Source organism: Erpetoichthys calabaricus, chromosome 2 (assembly GCF_900747795.2).
Source record: "Erpetoichthys calabaricus chromosome 2, fErpCal1.3, whole genome shotgun sequence".
In the NCBI taxonomy this organism is placed as follows: Eukaryota; Metazoa; Chordata; class Cladistia; order Polypteriformes; family Polypteridae; genus Erpetoichthys; species Erpetoichthys calabaricus.
Genome location: NC_041395.2, coordinates 110,394,814 through 110,412,606, shown reverse-complemented (window position 1 = coordinate 110,412,606; position 17,793 = coordinate 110,394,814). Strand labels below are relative to the sequence as shown.

The 17,793-nt window shown below is 38.9% G+C and overlaps 1 protein-coding gene across 3 annotated transcripts in view; it reads right to left on the bottom strand.

The window, feature by feature from the left end:
• Nucleotides 1-16,331, bottom strand: part of tkfc (triokinase/FMN cyclase) — a 46,851-nt gene extending 30,520 nt beyond the window's left edge. The window contains exons 1-5 of one of the 3 annotated variants that reach the window (XM_051923750.1): nucleotides 16,212-16,331; nucleotides 6,971-7,160; nucleotides 2,552-2,662; nucleotides 2,281-2,462; nucleotides 1,634-1,712 (exon numbers count right to left, since the gene is read on the bottom strand). In XM_051923750.1, coding sequence (XP_051779710.1) covers nucleotides 1,634-1,712; nucleotides 2,281-2,462; nucleotides 2,552-2,645 — 355 coding nt within the window. In that variant the 5' untranslated portion in view covers nucleotides 2,646-2,662; nucleotides 6,971-7,160; nucleotides 16,212-16,331. Of the gene's footprint in view, nucleotides 1-1,633; nucleotides 1,713-2,280; nucleotides 2,463-2,551; nucleotides 2,663-6,970; nucleotides 7,161-14,911; nucleotides 15,060-16,211 lie in introns of those variants that run through there. The other 2 variants (XM_051923749.1, XM_028794353.2) reach the window with 2 other exon arrangements.
• Between the last annotated feature and the right edge of the window lie 1,462 nt (nucleotides 16,332-17,793).

The following is a 17,793-nucleotide window of genomic DNA, read 5'->3' as shown; positions in this document are numbered from 1 at the left end:
TGATGGACAGGATTAGAAATGTGTACATTAGAGGGTCCGCTCAACTTGGATGGTTGGGAGGCAAAGTCAGAGAGGTGAGGTTGCGTTGGTTTGGACATGTGCAGAGGAGAGATGCTGAGTATATTGGGAAAAGGATGTTAGCGATGGAGCTCCCAGGAAAAAGGAAAAGAGGAAGGCCTAAGAGAAGGTTTATGGATGTGGTGGTAGAGGACATGTAGGTAGTGGGTGTGACAGAACAAGATGCAGAGGACAGAAAGATATGAAAGAAGATGATCTGCTGTGGCAACCCCTAATGAGAGCAGCCAAAAGAAGAAGAAGATGGGGCAGCACAGTAGTGCAATCAATACTAACACTGCTTCATCGATCCAGCACCCTGCGCTTGAACCTTGTTCCTTGCTGTCTATGTAGACTATGTACATTTTCCCCAAGTTATTACAGTGTATACTGTCACATCCTCAAATATATGCAGGTTAGGCAAATTGGCTGTTCCATATAAGTGTGAGTGTGTGTGTGTGTTTGTTAATGAGTATGAAATAACAGTTTATATTTCTAAATCCTGAAAATTATTTTACAGTAAGCACTTGAATCATTTGCAAAATAAAAATATCACTGCATCATTCAAAAAATGATCTAACAGAAACCACGCTCTGAGGGTTGCCATGGAGGGAGACAGGCAATGAGATGAACTGCTCAGCTGGACTTCTTTTGAAAAAATGTCAGTATGTCACAAAATTATTTTTTTCTGAAAACAACATGAATTTGCTGTTTTATAACACGCCTGCAATCTCAAGACAGGAATCAAAACTTGAGAACATTTTTGGCTGGAAAATGAAAGGATTTAGTATTCACATTTACACAGGGGCTTGCAAACAACATTTTAAAAACTCCCAATTACAATTCCTTCACAGACTCTGCCTACTCAACACAAATGTCCTTTGACAGGTCTTGAACCCCTGACCTCTGTTACTTTTGCCCTGTGGCTTTCCTCTTCACATTTTGGATCTGCCCCCCAGTTTTTCCCCTCTGGACTTAATTATCCTTGTGTTCTTTCCTCTCAGTTGATAGTCTCAAACTATTTCCCTGCCAGACCTTTCTACATCATGTCTGACCTCAAATCAGTGGACCCTGACTTGTTTAGGTAGGCTTGCTACTAACTTCCTCCTGGCTTCACATTGGAAATCCCTTGAGTCTAAAAAAGTGATAACTGGCTATCTTCATTATACAGTTTGTCAGCTATCTTGTATATGTACCTCAGATTAACAGAGTTTGTATTAAGAGTATCAAGGACTGGATTACTCATGCACAGTACTTTAAATTCTGTTATGTCTACAGTATTGCCCTTTTGGTTTCCCTTACTTGTGACATGCCTACTGAAACATTACTTTTCCTGGAAGAGGCACATCTTTAAAATCACTGCTCACTTTCTCTTTGCCATTTTGTTAACTTCCCTGACTTAGGGTGTTGGTGTGGAGGTACATTGTGAAGGTATGTATTCTAGTACTAATGTTCTGTATGCTTTTGTTTAATTTGCCATTTTTGAAAAATAGTCAATAAACATCAGACAAGAATAAAAAAATATAAATTAGAAATTATACACTAAAAGAATGCATGGATGCTGCCAAAAGTGTCTTACCAATTAGCTTTGAAGCTTGATTCACTTTATCTACAATTTCCCCCAGGTGATGTCCCTCCTCTGCAAGGGCTCCCGCAATCTGCAGAACATCATGGACAGTAATAAATCAATGTTACTAGAGCATATTTAAATGAGACCCTCAAAAATACCCCATTTCTCCATACCTGACCTAATTATTCCTTAATATTTTTCAACATAGGTACAGTAATAGCAATATTATATTTTTAGTGCACTCAGATAATGCTGGATATTTCTGCTAGTTATCAATCAACTGATGGCATCTGTTCTGTATTCTAAAAACCAGCTGCAATTTGGGGCTTTTGAAAAGTCTAATCCCTTGTGCTCTTTTTTCAGACAGTTAATGCATTTGTATTGGTGCTGACTGTTTGTGTGCTATCAGCTTCCATGCCCCTCAGAGCATTTGACCCTATGTTATTTTACAAGAGGAACATATGTTTTATCAATTAATCAATTTATGTCTATGGATAGCAAAAACAAATCAATTAATTTCTGAAAACATTTAACTTATCTGTGTTATTGATATTATAGGCAGATACACGTATTGTATACTGTATCTATGCATGGTATCTGCTGCTTACCCAGCCCCAGTACCTAGTCCCCTTTAGTGACTTTTGCTCTCTTTTCACCTTGTGTATGAGCACAGTTCCACAGAGGCCACGGCGCCCAGCCTTGCTGGTGGTAGTAAATGCACAGTCATCAGAAACAATGACCATAGCGATAGACACACTCTCTGACTTTGCCTGTTCCAAAGCAAGGCCAAAGTTCAATCGATCACCAGTATAATTTTTCACAATGAGAAGAACGGCAGCTAGGAAATAACACAAGGACAGAAAGATTATATAGAAAGTATTAAAGATAAAAGACAGACAAGCACAACTAAGATCCTACATAGCTCACCTGCTCCTGCATCTGTCAATGCTCGGATAGCTGCCAGGATGCTTCCAGGAGGGGGCGATGTAAACACGGCTCCAGCTACTACACCTGAAAGCATGCCTTGACCGACATAGCCTGAGAAAATAAGGGCCAAAATTCAGGCCCAGTTTCTGTAAGGCAGATAGCACTTCTAAGAACAAACATGAAAGTCTCCTACAGATTAAAAGAGAACAGAACTAACAATAGAGTATACAAAAATAATCGGATTATCTTTAAGAAGTAACATGCAATATTTCTGTAATGTCTGAAAAAAGTCAAGAAGGTAAAAAGTCCCAAGTTAATAGAAGTGATAGGTGCAGTTTATCGAAATTTAGAAAATAAAACATATATACAACTAACAAGAGGTGAACATATTGGTAGTTTGTGCACACAGGAAGCTTAGAAAACTACTTAGGGGACAAATGAAAAAAAATTAATGAAATATTAGTTAGGAATACCATATATACTCACGTTTAAGTTCTCCCACAGATAAGTCAGGACTTGATTTTACCATATAATTTCCGGTATTTTATAATGCCAGACATATAAGTTGAATGCAGAAAACTCACACTATTGGTCCAAGAGATTATGATATGCTATCGCCCACCAGAGAGAATAACCACGGAGCACACTGCCTTTTTTCTCTCTCTCTCTATTGTGCCTACGTGACCACACGGTAATACCCAAACTATTCCGAAGCAACATTTGCACTGTTTTGTATTTTTTGTATCTCACACCCTCATACACATTTATCATAAGACCATCCCTTATCTATGATGGAGCCTTCGATCAGAAAAAAAATATGAAGCTGGTTTTAAATTAAAAGTCGTTGAAGTGGAGAAAGAAATTGGTAACTGCACTGCTGCAACAAAATTCGATGTGTCTGAGAAACTGGTGCAAGATTGGAGGAAGGAATAAGATTTAAAAAAAAAAAAACTAAAGTGTCGCATTTTTGAACGGGCGTATAAGTCGGGTCTGATTTTATGATCTATTTTTCGGGTTTCAAGACCCGACTTATATGCAAGTATATACGGTATTTTCAAATATAATCTAAAGCTAGAAACCTGCAAGCATTTTATCTGGAGACCATGCAATTTTTTGAAAGATGAACAAATGATTAGCATTATAGTACCGTTTACAAGATTACATGATTCATAATAGGAACCTGGACAGAAGAAATAACAATACAAAAGAATACATTTGTAATTCATTAAGCCTTTCAATTACATTCCCATTTATGTGATCTGTGCCATCTTGGTCTGATCTACTTTGACGGTATTCTAGGAGGCTCCAGGAACCACTTTGGCAAAGGTTCTACATTAAATGAATGCACGACTATGGAAATGCAATCTCTGTAACACTCTGCTTAAGTTAAAACATTTCCACTTTCTTTTTCACTTCAGCAACATAATTAATAAAAATAATGCATTTGTACTTCAAGGATCACAAAATTGCACCAAATTCATCCCAAGTAAGAGAGTAACAACACAGCCTGCACAAGTCAGGTTTTCCCTCCAGAATGCACTACATTAGATTTAGCCAAAGTGCTCCTTGCACTGCAAAAATGCATATACAAAAACTAGACACAAAAAAAATTTAAATGAGAGATGTTTTGCTTTTATTTAGCAAAAATATCTGCCAATGGCGTAAGCAAAATTTACTTGACAAGATTTCTTAAAGTAAGCTTAAAAAAAATCATATTACAAATGTTTTGATAAGTCAATAATTCTTACAATAAGGAAAACAAGATTTAATGTCATGATATAAACACTTTTACTTGCTTTGATTTCATTTTTTGCAGTGTGGAAATTAGATATTTATTAGGTCTTACTGGAATAAGTTTAAAATATACCAAAATTTCCTTTTTGAAGAAATGTATTTTCCTTTAAAAAACAACAAGAGATAGACACAACCTGAATGAATCGGTTAGCAGTGTACTAGTTAAAATAATAATACTAGAAATAAATATTTGCAAATAGTGCAGTATGAGAGCAGAGAGATGCTAGGTTTCTTTATAAATCCAGTGCCTTGATTCTGAATCCACATTCGGTCGTTATCTATGTTAGGCATGCATACTCTCCCTGTGTATGTGTGGGTACTCCAGTTTTCCTCCGACATCAACAAATAATCCAAGTTCAGGTAAATGGAGAGTGTAAATTGGCCCGAAGAGTGAGCAAAAGTGTGCTGGTGCCCTGTCTAGGGCCGTATCCTACTTTGTGCTAAGTGCTACTGGGATAGGCTCCAGTCCCAAAGAATTGGACAAATCAAGCTTGAGAATGTTATGTTATGACCTCTCTCTGGTTACTAAAAAGCTATTTCTGCCAGCAATAACCAGTGTAAATTCCCAGTGAAGAAAGATTCACAGATTTTGACTTTGCCGATGATGCTGTGATCTTCACAGAGACAATGGAGGTTCTGATCTGGGCTTTTGACATACTGACTGAGGAGTCCGAGTGCCTTGGGTTGCAAGTGTCCTGGATAAAAACTAAGATTCAGGCCTTTAATGACCTCTTGTCACAGCCATCAGCAGTGTGTCTGTCGGCGGAGAGAGTGTTGACCTTGTTGAGAAGTTTACTTACCTCGACAGCGACCATCATGTCTCTGGTGACTCTTCCTATGAAGTCAGTAGATGAATAGAGACAGCATGGGGGGTCATGAGGTCGCTGGAAAGGGATGTGTGGCGCTCCCAATATCTTTGCCAAATGACAAAGATACAAGTCTTTAGAATCCTGGTGCTGCCTGTTTTGCTATATGGTTGTGAGACATGGACTCTATCCAGTCACCTGAGTTGAAGACTGGACTCCTTCAGTACTGTGTCTCTTCAGACAATCCATGGGTACCGCTGGTTTGACTTTGTGTTGAATGAGCTGTTGCTCACAGAATCCTGAATGAGGCACGTTACTTGCATTGTGAGGGAGCGTCAGTTATGGCACTACAGCCATGTGGCGCGATTCTCAGAGGGTGATCTGGCTAACAGGATCCTCACTGTTGAGGACCTGAGTGGCTGGACCAGATATATGGTTATTTCCAGGGGGTTGGACTGGACCGTGTGTCTGCCTGGGGGGTTGCCAACCAGGATCCCAAGCTGTTTCATCGTGTGGTGGGTGCGGCAATGCACTGTACCAGTGCATACTCCCCAACCTGACCTGACCTGAAAGACTGTAAATAAAATACAATATATGGAGAAGGCAGTGTAGTGAGTTGCTTAACTCTTTCAGGGCTGATGTTGACTTTTGTCAAAAGGAGGAGTTGACGATTAATCAACTGTAAACTATGACAAACGTTGAGTAGCAAGGCACACACGACAGCAAAAATAGCACTGAGATCTGGCAAGAGATCAAAGCGAATGCGAAAAGCAAAATGCTCCGTGGACGATGTCTTGCCTATCATTTCTGAACTGGACTATGACTTGTTGGACTCAGATTTTGATACAAATGATTGAAAATGAATGTTAGATTCCAGCTTCAGCTGATCGGTTCCCAGCTAGTAGTGTTACTGACAATGTTTGCCAGGGAGGACTGCCACTTAAAAATGACAAGAGGTAGAATCCAGATTGTAATGCAGTGCGACCGTGACCGCCGCCGTTGCTGTCCCAACCATGTGAGGACAGCCTGGCAGCAAGCCTGCCGCTCATTCTTGGCAAACTGGCAGCCACAGCATGCATCAACAGATGTTTTATGTTGATTTCTGTGTGAAAGCATCATTTTTTGGAAAAAATATTCAGCCCTCAAAGAGTTAACCAGTACTGAAAATTCTTTCTTCAGCATTAAAAAGTTTTTCCTAGGCTCCCCTTAGAACACTCATAATATTCAGGTGATAGCTGGTTGTTGGCCTCTTTATATTTACACTTATTTATTTAACTGATGCCTTTACCCAAAGTGACTCACAATATCTGAGATACAATTGGTTACACTTCTTTTCTTTTCCCAATTTGAGCACAGGTGAGCAAGTGACTTGTTCAGAGTCACACAGTATCAGTAGGAATGTTAACTTTATCCAGTGGATTGCTGAAAAACCCTGCCAGAATGTAAAATGTATGCATTAATTGGAATCATCATTAGGGCCTGTATTTAAACCATTGCAAAGTATTGATAGAATATAATTGAAACATGAAGGAAACACTTTCCTTTCATATAAACCAGATCATTTAAAATCTTTTTCTCATAAGACTAACCATTATTCAGCCAATGAAATGTAGTAAATATGGTCTCTTCACCTCTAAAATACACTATCACAAAAAAAAATTACAAATGAATGAAAAAAGCAAGAGAGAAGGAGAGAAGGGCATTAGGCTAACAAGTCCCAAATAAAGACTGAAATAGTGCTTTTGTTTGTAAAGCAAACCTATTCACATATATTTGGTGCAAGTGTATTGTGACAAGGATACAGTTGCTCTGTTCTTACCTGCATGCGCCGGCTCGTGACCAGACCCACCTCCTGACAGCAGTGCCACTTTCCCTTTTAAGGCATGAAGATCAGAACGTAGTACCACGCGATGCCCCTGCAGCAGGGACAGCCCAGGGTGTGAGGTGACAAGTCCCAGAAGAGCATCATCCACACAGCCCTCAACTGAGTTTAACAACTTCTTGTGTACCTTGAGAATTAAAGGCAGCATATGAGAGTTGCAGTAGCCAATGGAACATACAGAACTAACTGATATTAGAAACGCTGATCTGACTGATTTATAACATATGCTGCTATCACTTGATGTAAGACGTGTAGAAATGTAGCACTTCTGGGAAGGTAGGTCTTGTCTCTAACAAACTAGAAATTTAGAAGCATATTAAGTCTCTGTGTTTACACAACAACATTCTGAAAGGACTGCCAAAGGCAAATGAAGAAAAGGTTAGACTTGAGAATTCTTTTTAATGCCAACAGCATGACATTAAAATCTATTGACATGGACACTGACTTCAGTTTGTCATTGACCATGCAGATACAATTCAGTCAAACTAGGCCATGGTATGTTTCTTCAAGTAGTTTTAATTCTACACTATTAATTAAGTCTTTTTTTCTTTTCTCTTTTTTAAGTTTTTTCACCCAAGTTGTGAAATTAAGCATGTTATGATACTGTAGGGTGGGTAGCGCTTCTGCCTCGCAGTAAGGAGACCTGGGTTCGCTTTCCGGGTCCTCCCTGCGTGGAGTTTGCATGTTCTCCCCGTGTCTGTCGTGGGTTTCCCCCCATAGTCCAAAGACATGCAGGTTAGGTGCATTGGTTATTCTAAATTGTCCCTAGTGTGTGCTTGGTGTGTGTGCCCTGCGGTGGGCTGGCGACCTGCCCGGGGTTTGTTTCCTGCTTTGCTCCCTGTGTTGGTTGGGATTAGCTCCAGCAGACCCTCATGACCCTGTAGTTAGGATATAGAGGGTTGGATAATGGATGGATGGATGATTCTGTAGCTCCAGCAATTTTTATAATCAATTATTTTTTTAAATCATTGCTGTTCATTTTAGTCATGTTCCACAGGGTGGGATAAAGAATGAAATATATTAAAAAGTGTGGTTTCTCTCAAAAGCTGTATTTTTAAATATGAATGAAGACCTTAAGTGGTCTACTGTATACACAGCAGAGAGAAACACAATCTGTACTGGATCTGCCAAAGGAAGTGAAAAATGGGTTAGTGCCAGTATAAAACGAGAATCACAGAAGCCATCCTGGCAGGAATGAGGACATGATTAATACTGACTATTAATGGATACTACAGCATCATTGATCAAATTTATATGCAGCCACACATTCCAGGGCAATGTGGGGTTGCCACCTGAATTAGCACCAAGTAAAGAAAAATGAACTTACTGTACATCTAAAACAGAAGCACACAGTTGGAATGAGGCTGCATGTTGAACTACGAGTTACTTAATTCTGGTCTTTCCCTGTTTTCTTCTGTTTGCCTTATGAAGCAGCACATTTTAACAAAGACTGAAATGGCACCCAAGGTATACAAATTAACACGATTAAGAGATATACTTTCACTGTGTCTTTCATAAACTAGTGATCGTCATCACGCTCACTGTAAAAAGAACTGTATCAAATAAAGAATGATGAACTCTCAATGGAAACTCTTTTCCTTGTCTTTCTAATATCTATCAATATTGCATTCTTGCTTTTCCTTATACTAGAACCTATTATTATTTTATTAATAGGTTTCTGTTTCGTAATGCAATCTAACCTCATTTGCTTTGCAAAAGGTCCTATAATGATCCATATGGATATATATTATTTTTTATTACATTTTTATATGTTATTACAGAGTTATTATGTAATTCGCTCAGGGTCACACAGTGGGTTAAATGCACAAATTAAACTGGAATTCTTCTAGAACATAACTGGCTACTCCTGTCTTAAACAATGCAGAATAACAACAGTAAACACACAGAATCACCAGAGTTTCCCCAGAAACACACTGAAATGACTGGCAGATTCTCCACTATGATGTACGGATGTACATTTTTGTGTAAGACATGACAGTAATTCTAATATTTACAATATAATACTGTTAACATTAAAAACATCGACGTTTGTTGCTGCAGTCGGATGAATTTTTAAAAATTTGATTTTACTTCCTTATCCACTTTGCCTAGTAGTAACTTCTTTAATCCATTATGCTACTTTGATAAATTATACTCATTACTCTCATCTCTTCTAGATTAACAGATTTAAATTTTTTGTTGTTGTTGAGACGTGCAATTAAGGTACATTGGCAACTCTAAATTGTCCACAATTCTGTGTAGATGTTTTTCAGCACCCTGGGATGGACTGGTGCCCTATCCTTGACCATTTCCAGCATTGTGCCCAGGGGTGCCAGGATAGGTTCTGACGCACTATGACCCTGAACTGGATTAGGCAGGTCTGACAATGTATTAATGTACAGTACATTATGAACACTTCAAGGTACACAAGTATAATAAAGGATAATGGATTATCTGTGGCACGTTTTGGAATGAATACTATGCTGGGGTCATATGTGTGCAGACGTCTCCAATGTAAACATTAACTATTAACATCTCTCCCTGTTTTGCTAATAGCCAGTGAAACATGCAAGTCCATGCTCCTTTAATGTTAAAATATATATATATAAATGAAACTCTGTTGCCTGGCTAGTCTTAAATGGCATCAGATAATTGAGCTTCCTGCAAGCATCATCATCTAACGAAATGCTACCATATAGATTTAAGTGCTATTGAAAAACAAAACAAAACAAAGAGCATCACCAGCCTGTTGTTCAGAAAAATATGTAAATTGCAAAATGCATAAATTGAAATGGCAACACTTCAAGTTAAGAACTGAACAGCCCTGGGATAAAAAATGACAAGCCATAATAACATGGACAGAACACACAGACTATAATATACACTGCCGGTCTCAAACTGCCCACTGAATGTCAAACAGCAGTACTAACCTCGGTGTATGTTGGTCAGCAAAAGGGCAGTAAACAATTAAAAAAAATATTTTCTACACACTCATAGTGGAAGGAACACACGTAAGACTTCCTGGGTGGCTTTCTCAAATTTAGCTTAGTTCTCCTCAGTGGTGGGTAAAAATCAAGATGTAATGTAATGGCTTGTGAACAATGTATTCCTGATACTAATCTTTTTTCCAAATTACTATGGATAAATTAAAGAAGCAAACAGAACTGGATTCTTTGTACCTCTGTATATGTGTACAGCATGTCCTTGACTGGCAAAAGCTTGAACCAAAAATGCAAACACAATAGAAAAAAGAAAAAATATAACAGGTGATCTTCATTTTAATATGGGTTATGATCTTTAAGCCCCATCACTAAACTATAAAATTCAGGTTTTACAAATGAGCACACACCCAAGGGTATAGAGAACACCACAGGACCAATTGTACAAAAAGCATATTTTTTTAGATCTGACAATTCATTTCAATTTGTGTGGCTTCCAGTGTTATTGGTGCACATTTTGTTAATAAACATTATAAAAATTAAAAATTTAAAAACATATTTATGTAGATTCAGGACCCTAGAGTGTGAGCACAGAGGGCTCAATTTCAGAGGCAGGTGATCTCTGGTACAAATTAAAGGATATTTTTCAAGTCAAATTTATTTAATCAAAATTGTCTTATATACATTAATTTGCCATGTGGAATTCTAAAGTGAAACATATTGTATTTTATCAATTTAAAAAAAAATACTAGCCCACTCTTGCGTTTTATAATGAAACTAACAGTTACCATGGTCCCATTTTGAAAACAAAATGCCTTAAAACTTAAAGAATACATCCACATTGAAGTAGCAAATGTTTCAATTTAAGAAAATGTGTGTTTCTCAGGCATGTGTGTGCCAACAAAAGTAAACTAGAAAAAATACATCTTATCACAGATTCTCTGTACTATTTACTCAAGGTAAGCATATGTTTGTTGCTCACTTTTGTGCTTGCAGCAGGCACTGTGAGTGAATTTATGACAAGCCTTCCTCCATCACCAAACTATAACCTGCTTTTTATCCTACTTTATCCTTACTTTATATACAATAACAATAAATCTGAACTGACCCAATTACACTGTATTACATTTTTAATAAAAGCCTTAGATTTCTGAAAGAGCCACACCACCTGCACATCATGCTAAATGATGCATGTTGTCAGCATATATGATAAAAAAGTACTCCGAAAATGAACAAGGCAAGGTTGTGTGATAGAGCAGACTGAAGGGCCACAAAACAATTACTGAATGTTTTAATGCATGATGAGTCACTTTTGCTGAGGATATGGTAACAAATGAACTGAGGAAGTTTTTGATTGAGTAAACTGACACTCACTGATACCCGTTGATCTGTAAGTATATGGTGAGAACACGTAAACTCCATGCAGACCCTGGTGCTGTGAAGCAAGAATGACAGCTTTGTGTAACTACCCTGCCTATGCTAAAACACGTGTACTAAACTTACTAAACTGGCCCATGTGTGCGTTTGTGTGTGTGGATGCCCTGTGATGCAATGGCTTCCGTTCAGGGATTGTTCCAACCTTGTGCCCTATGCTTGCTAGGACAGGCTCCATCTGCCCACTGACCCTGTCCTGAATAAGCATGTTAAGCTAATATCACATTATGTGACTTCTAGTTGCGGGGTATGTCAGATTGTCAACTGCAGTTGCTGATCTCGTTGCTGGACCATGTGAATTTAAATGACTGAAAATCACCAGGCATGTCTAATTTAACGACTGTGAGCCAACCTTCTAGCATAGTTGTATTTGCCCTTTTTGTGACAGCTAACAGCGTGCTGCCCTGACAGAACCAAAAGGTTAACAGCTATGGTAAGTTCAGCCACAATCTCAGCCCTTGTTTTTTTTTCCTTCCATTCCGTTGTGGTATGGAAAACATGAGGCATCAAATTAGGGTTAGGGTTAGGGGTGCTTTTCCTTTGCTTGTGAGGTTCAAAATATCCTTGTTCTTTATTCTTCATCACTTCATCATATTTTTTGTACTTCTGGATTAGCTTTCATTGGTTGTCAGCTCTCATGCACACAGACTCTGCTCCTATGACTAAAAAAAATAATCAAACCTAGTGATTTTGTTGGAGCATGTTGCAGACTAACTGTAAGGGGTTATTGGGCATGTCACATTACACAAATGGTGGTGCTTTGCCAACTGCCTCTGACTCAGTAAAACTATGAAAATGAAGGGCACAACTGAAAATTGCTAAAAAAAATTGCATAATGTGATATGACCTTTAGGAAGATGGATGGATGGATGGGTGTATGCCTATAATGTCTGTGAAGTTCTTGTCACGTGATTGCATGCTACACGTGTGCTCAATATTCTCTCTCATCAAAGCACACACAAGTATTTTCAGACCAGCAGTAGCAAGCAAGATCTTTCTCAAATAAAGAAATAAGCTTCCAAATATTAAAAGAAAAAATGCAGTTGTGGGAGTTTTTTTTAGTTATTATTGTCTAGTTGTCTACAGAACAGAAACTGCAAATCACATATGGGCATCAACATTCAAGGTCAATAACAATACTTAGCAATGACTTTCACAGTTAAATAAATCCATGCCCCTGGCCCTGAATGGTAACATGGAGGGGGACAGACAGTGAAAGAAAACAGCACAGCTCCTCTTCTTTTAAAATGGCTGAACATTGTTTTGCCTTTTTTCCCTCATAAAAGAACATGGATACGCTATTTTGCCCAAAACTTGGATCAACCCTCTGTTTACATTTCTGGATCAAGACTTTTTTCACAATTGTACCCCAGTTCTTATAAGCTCCATTATAAAATTCCGGAGTAGGCAAGTTGTGTCCTTTTTTAATTTATAAAGATTTACTTTACAGTACAATTTTATATGTCAAATTAAAATATAACACGATTGTGAAGAAGTAACTTTGACTTGAAAAATACCCAAGTTATCTTTTAAATGCTGCATTTTACACAAAATCAGGGGGTGGGGAGGAGGGTGGTCTGTGCCACACTGGCCTTTAATGCTAAACACCACTGCTAATCATACTGCTATTGCCGTTATCTGTAAGGTCAGGCCAGATTGTGGAGCATGCATTAGTACAGCGAGTTGCCGCACCCATCACACGACAAAAGAGCTCGGGTTCATGGTTGGCAAAACCCCTGGCAAACACGCAGTCCAGTCTATCCGCTATCCCTGGAAATTATCATCTATCTGCCACAGTCACGTGTCCTTATCCAGCTGCTCGGGTCCACAACAATGAGGATTCTGCAAGCCGGATCGCCCTCTGGGAATTGCGCCACATGGCGGTAGTGCCATAACTGATGATGCCACACAATGCAGGTAATGTGTCTCATTCAGCACAAAGTCAAACCAGTGTTACCCAAGGATTCTCTGATGAGACACAGTATTGAAGGAGTCCAGTCTTCGTCTCAGTAACTGGATAGCGTTCATGTCTCATAACCATACAACAAAACAGGAAGCACCAGGACTCTAAAGACTTGGACATTCGTCCTTTTGCAAGAAACACACCCCTTTCCAGCAACCTCATGACCCCCCATGCTCTCCCAATTCGTCTACTGACTTCAAAGGAAGAGTCTCCAGAGACATGAATGCCACTGCCAAGGTAAGTAAACCTCTCGACACTCTCTCCACAGACAAACACACTCCTGATAGCTATGCCCATGAGGTCATTAAAGGCCTGGATCTTGGTTTTTATCCAGGACGCTCCAAAGCCCAGACACTCAAGACCCCGAGGAGGTCTGTAAGCACCAATTTAATGTTTATTAGGGGGATTAACATCATTCCTTTCAGTTTTCCAATTGGAATAATGTCACCATGGTTTTATTAGTTTTAATGCGTTTCTTTGGAGTACGTTATGCATTAGTACAGTATAGTGAATTTACTCCATGAATGTCTAACCAACATCCAATACATTGCCACTCTCTACCGCCAAGAATGTATTCAATTGCATCATTTCTGATGAAGACCTCATTTTCATTTCGTTGTTCTGCAGTGGTAATGTTATCAATGAAAACGATCTGGGCCTGCTGGAAATAATTCCTTTTGTAATCTTAAGTGGTTCTGTACGCGTGACGACGCAACTGCTACGGTTTAATTTTCCATGTTACTAACAGAATTTAGTTAGCATGCAGTAAAAGAAGTTCAGAAGACCGTGGGGAGGAGTGGAAACCTGCGACTGCCTCTTCACGTCAGACTCGAAAGTGGTCCTTCAGCACGCATAGTCAGCGCGGCCTCACAGCTGGGCGTAATAGTGCCGGGGTGGAGTTTGCTGTGATCTCGTGGTTTGCAACCAGGCACTGCAGTCTCCTCCCACCTCCACAGATGTGCGTGTATTAGGTGTATTTATCCATACGAGCGAGTATTTAGGCGTTCCGTGAAATAGGCTGACGCGGTACAAGTAACGTTCACGCTTTTCTTTATTATTATACGCCGCTAGAGATTCTGAAATGGAGTAAGCATATCGACAAAAAAAAATGAGTGCGTTGTCTCAATTTTACGCACTGAATAAATACATTAATTGCACTCTCTTTGAGTGACGTTTCTTTCATTTTTCACATGTATTATGCAATTCGTTTCTGCAAACCCTGCCTAAATTGGTGTTTCAAGCGCTGTATGATACAGGAATAAAGATAACGATGGTACAACACATCTGACTCGATCAAAACAAAAGCGATGTCACCCGTGCGCCCTGCTGATCATAAGCCACGCGACTCTTCCTAAAGAGCTTTATTGGCATTATAACACATTGTGTCCCCACGGTAATTTTTAAATCAACCGCGATGGCTTTAAGATAATAACAGAAAACACAACAAGTAAAACTGTCTACACTCATATATATATATATAACATAATTCAGCATAATAACGTGTGGCGATTCTTAGGTTTTAACGTGGAACAAGTTCCCCACCTCCATTCGGCTGCTTTTCCTTGCTTCATCCACTCTACGGCAATGGAGCACTAAAGCAAAGTCCTTCTTCTGCTAACTTTTAACTGGGCAAAGGGCGACGCAGGTCGAATACAACATTAGTGTCTTCACTCGGCGCGTCGGGGAAAAATAGGCCGCGATAAACCCGTGAGGAAAGAAAAGGTGGGCGTGAGCGGAATGCATCAGTCAGTTTACTAACCGGATTACACCGAACCGTTTGAACACTTGGGAGGAGCGCGCGGCACTTAATCAGCTAGGGGACGTAATGTCGATGGACGTGGAATTGGACGAAATACGAAAGTTCTATTTTTGATAATACCTTCTCGAGTGTTCATTAATTCGGGTAGCCGCAAGGTAAGTCTAGAGAAATTTAGCCATTATATACTAGCATCTAAGATAGATACTTTATTAATCCCAAGGGGAAATTCACAAATTCTACCCAAGTGTGTGCATGGTGTGTGAGTGTGTTTGTGTGTGTCCTGCGGTGGGTTGGCACCCTGCCCGGGATTGGTTCCCTGCCTTGTGCCCTGTGTTGGCTGGGATTGGCTCCAGCAGACCCCCGTGACCCTGTGTTCGGATTCAGCGGGTTGGCAAATGGATGGATGGATACAGCGTTAAAGGGACGAACGCAGCACCTGGTCGTCAGCCTGCAGCAGGAGTTCTTAAACTTTTTAAGGAACCAAATAAGAAAATCGATATCATACTGGGATTCAAGAAGTGGATTATTTTTATTATAATGACAGCGATGCCATAAACACACAAAAAAAGGCCATACAATAAAAAACAGACGTTTTTGTTTCCTTTCAAGTATTTCACACCCGTGAATATTATTAAGTTAATAAAACAATAATTATTGAATAAAACTGGGATCAGATTATTGAGGTATACTGTTTATCACTGTATTGTACATGTCACTGCCAGTGTAAATGCTTATTGTAAGCTTTAGTAAAACTGTCAAAAGACTTATGAAATTAAATGGTCAAAATTAATTGCAGTTGATTTATCTTGTCTTAAGTAACGTGGTTTTTAATGACATTTTTCAAATGAGCTCCACAATAACTGTAACAATATTTTTCTAAATGAGTGTATAAATTCTTCAACATATCTCTCTTTTTTTAACAATTCAATAAATCTAGTAATCAAGTAGACAAACAATTTCTAAAAAATGCATGCACTATTTGCTTATACAAATGATCGGATAAAAAAAAATGCAGAAAAATCCAATTTGAAATGTTTAATGCTACTGACTGACATCATGCTGAACGTTTACAGCATGTCTCACCCTTTTGATATTTTCTGATATTTCTTCAGTTGTCAATGGTCCAAACACCTCCTTCACACTACAAGTTGATTGAAATTTATCAGACCACTTTAAAATAGTATCACAAGAAGGAATTCTTGATCATCAAAGCATGCTAATCGTAATGCAACATCTTCTTTGCTTCTCAGCTACTGAATTAGATTCAATGTATGATGTTAACAGCAAACACATGATGAAGGGCAGATCATTTGCCCATGGCCAATGAAACTGGTTTGAGTATACAACGCTGCCATTGTTGTGGAAAAAGCTTTCCTCTGTTTACAAAGAAATCATTCACAGAGACCAGATGGAAATGCGGAATGGTTCTTTATTTACACATACATAGACACAAATGTCTCAATCCATGGAGTGAGCAATCATTAATACAATTCTTTCCCTTTTATACTTTTCTATGACCATTACTTTAGCTAATACATCATGTTATCAGACTCTTAATATGCATAATTTAGCCTATCAACTACAGCCACCATTAACTTCGTATACATGTCGATTCTTCCATTGCTCTAAATAATAATAAATAATAATAATACATTTTATTTATTTGTAGGCACCTTTCTAAACATTCAAGGACACTGAACAATAGATAAAACACATAAAACTAAAATACAAAAATTAAAATCCGACAGAGCAATTGTAATCAAAGAGAAAAAGCAGTCTTAAACAAACGAGTTTTAAGTTTAGATCTGAAAAGTGAAAAGGATTTAATATTTCTAAGCTCAGATGGTAGTGAGTTACAAAGCTGGGGAGCAGAGCAACTGAATGCTCTGCTCCTCATGGTGGTAAGATGGACGAAGGGGACAGTCAAGTGGATGGAGGAAGAAGATCTAAGGGTACGGGATGGAATGGCAACATGGAGGAGGTCAGACAGATATGGAGGGGCAAGATTGTGGATAGCCTTAAAAGTTAACAGAAGAGTTCTGAATTGAATGTGGAACTTAACTGGAAGCCAGTGAAGCTGCTGCAAAATGGGAGTGATATGGTGAATAGAGGGCGTTCTAGTAATGATGCGGGCAGCTGAATTCTGGACCAGTTGAAGCTTATAAAGAGATTTGCGATAAAGACCAAAGAAAAGAGAATTGCAATAATCCAGACGAGAAGTGACAAGGCTATGAACGAGGATAACAGTGGTGTGAGGAGTGAAGGAGCGGCGAATACGATTAATGTTACGCAGGTGAAAATATGCAGACCAGGAGATGTTACTGATGTGGGACTGAAAGGATAAAGTAATATCAAGGATGACACCCAGACTCTTAACCTGTGGGGAAGGGGAAACGGAGGAATTATCAATAAAAGGAAAAATGATCAGTTTTGGATAATGTTGATTTTGTACCAATGAGGAGAATTTGAAGAAAACCAGCATTTCAGTTCTGCTATGCAATCAATAAGCGAGGAGGGTGGAAAGGAAACAGTAGGTTTGCTAGTGAGATAGAGCTGGGTGTCATCAGCATAACAGTGGAAGCTAATGTTACATTTACAAAAGGTGTTTCCAAGGGGAAGGAGGTAAATAATGAAAAGGAGGGGCCCCAGGACAGAGCCCTGGGGC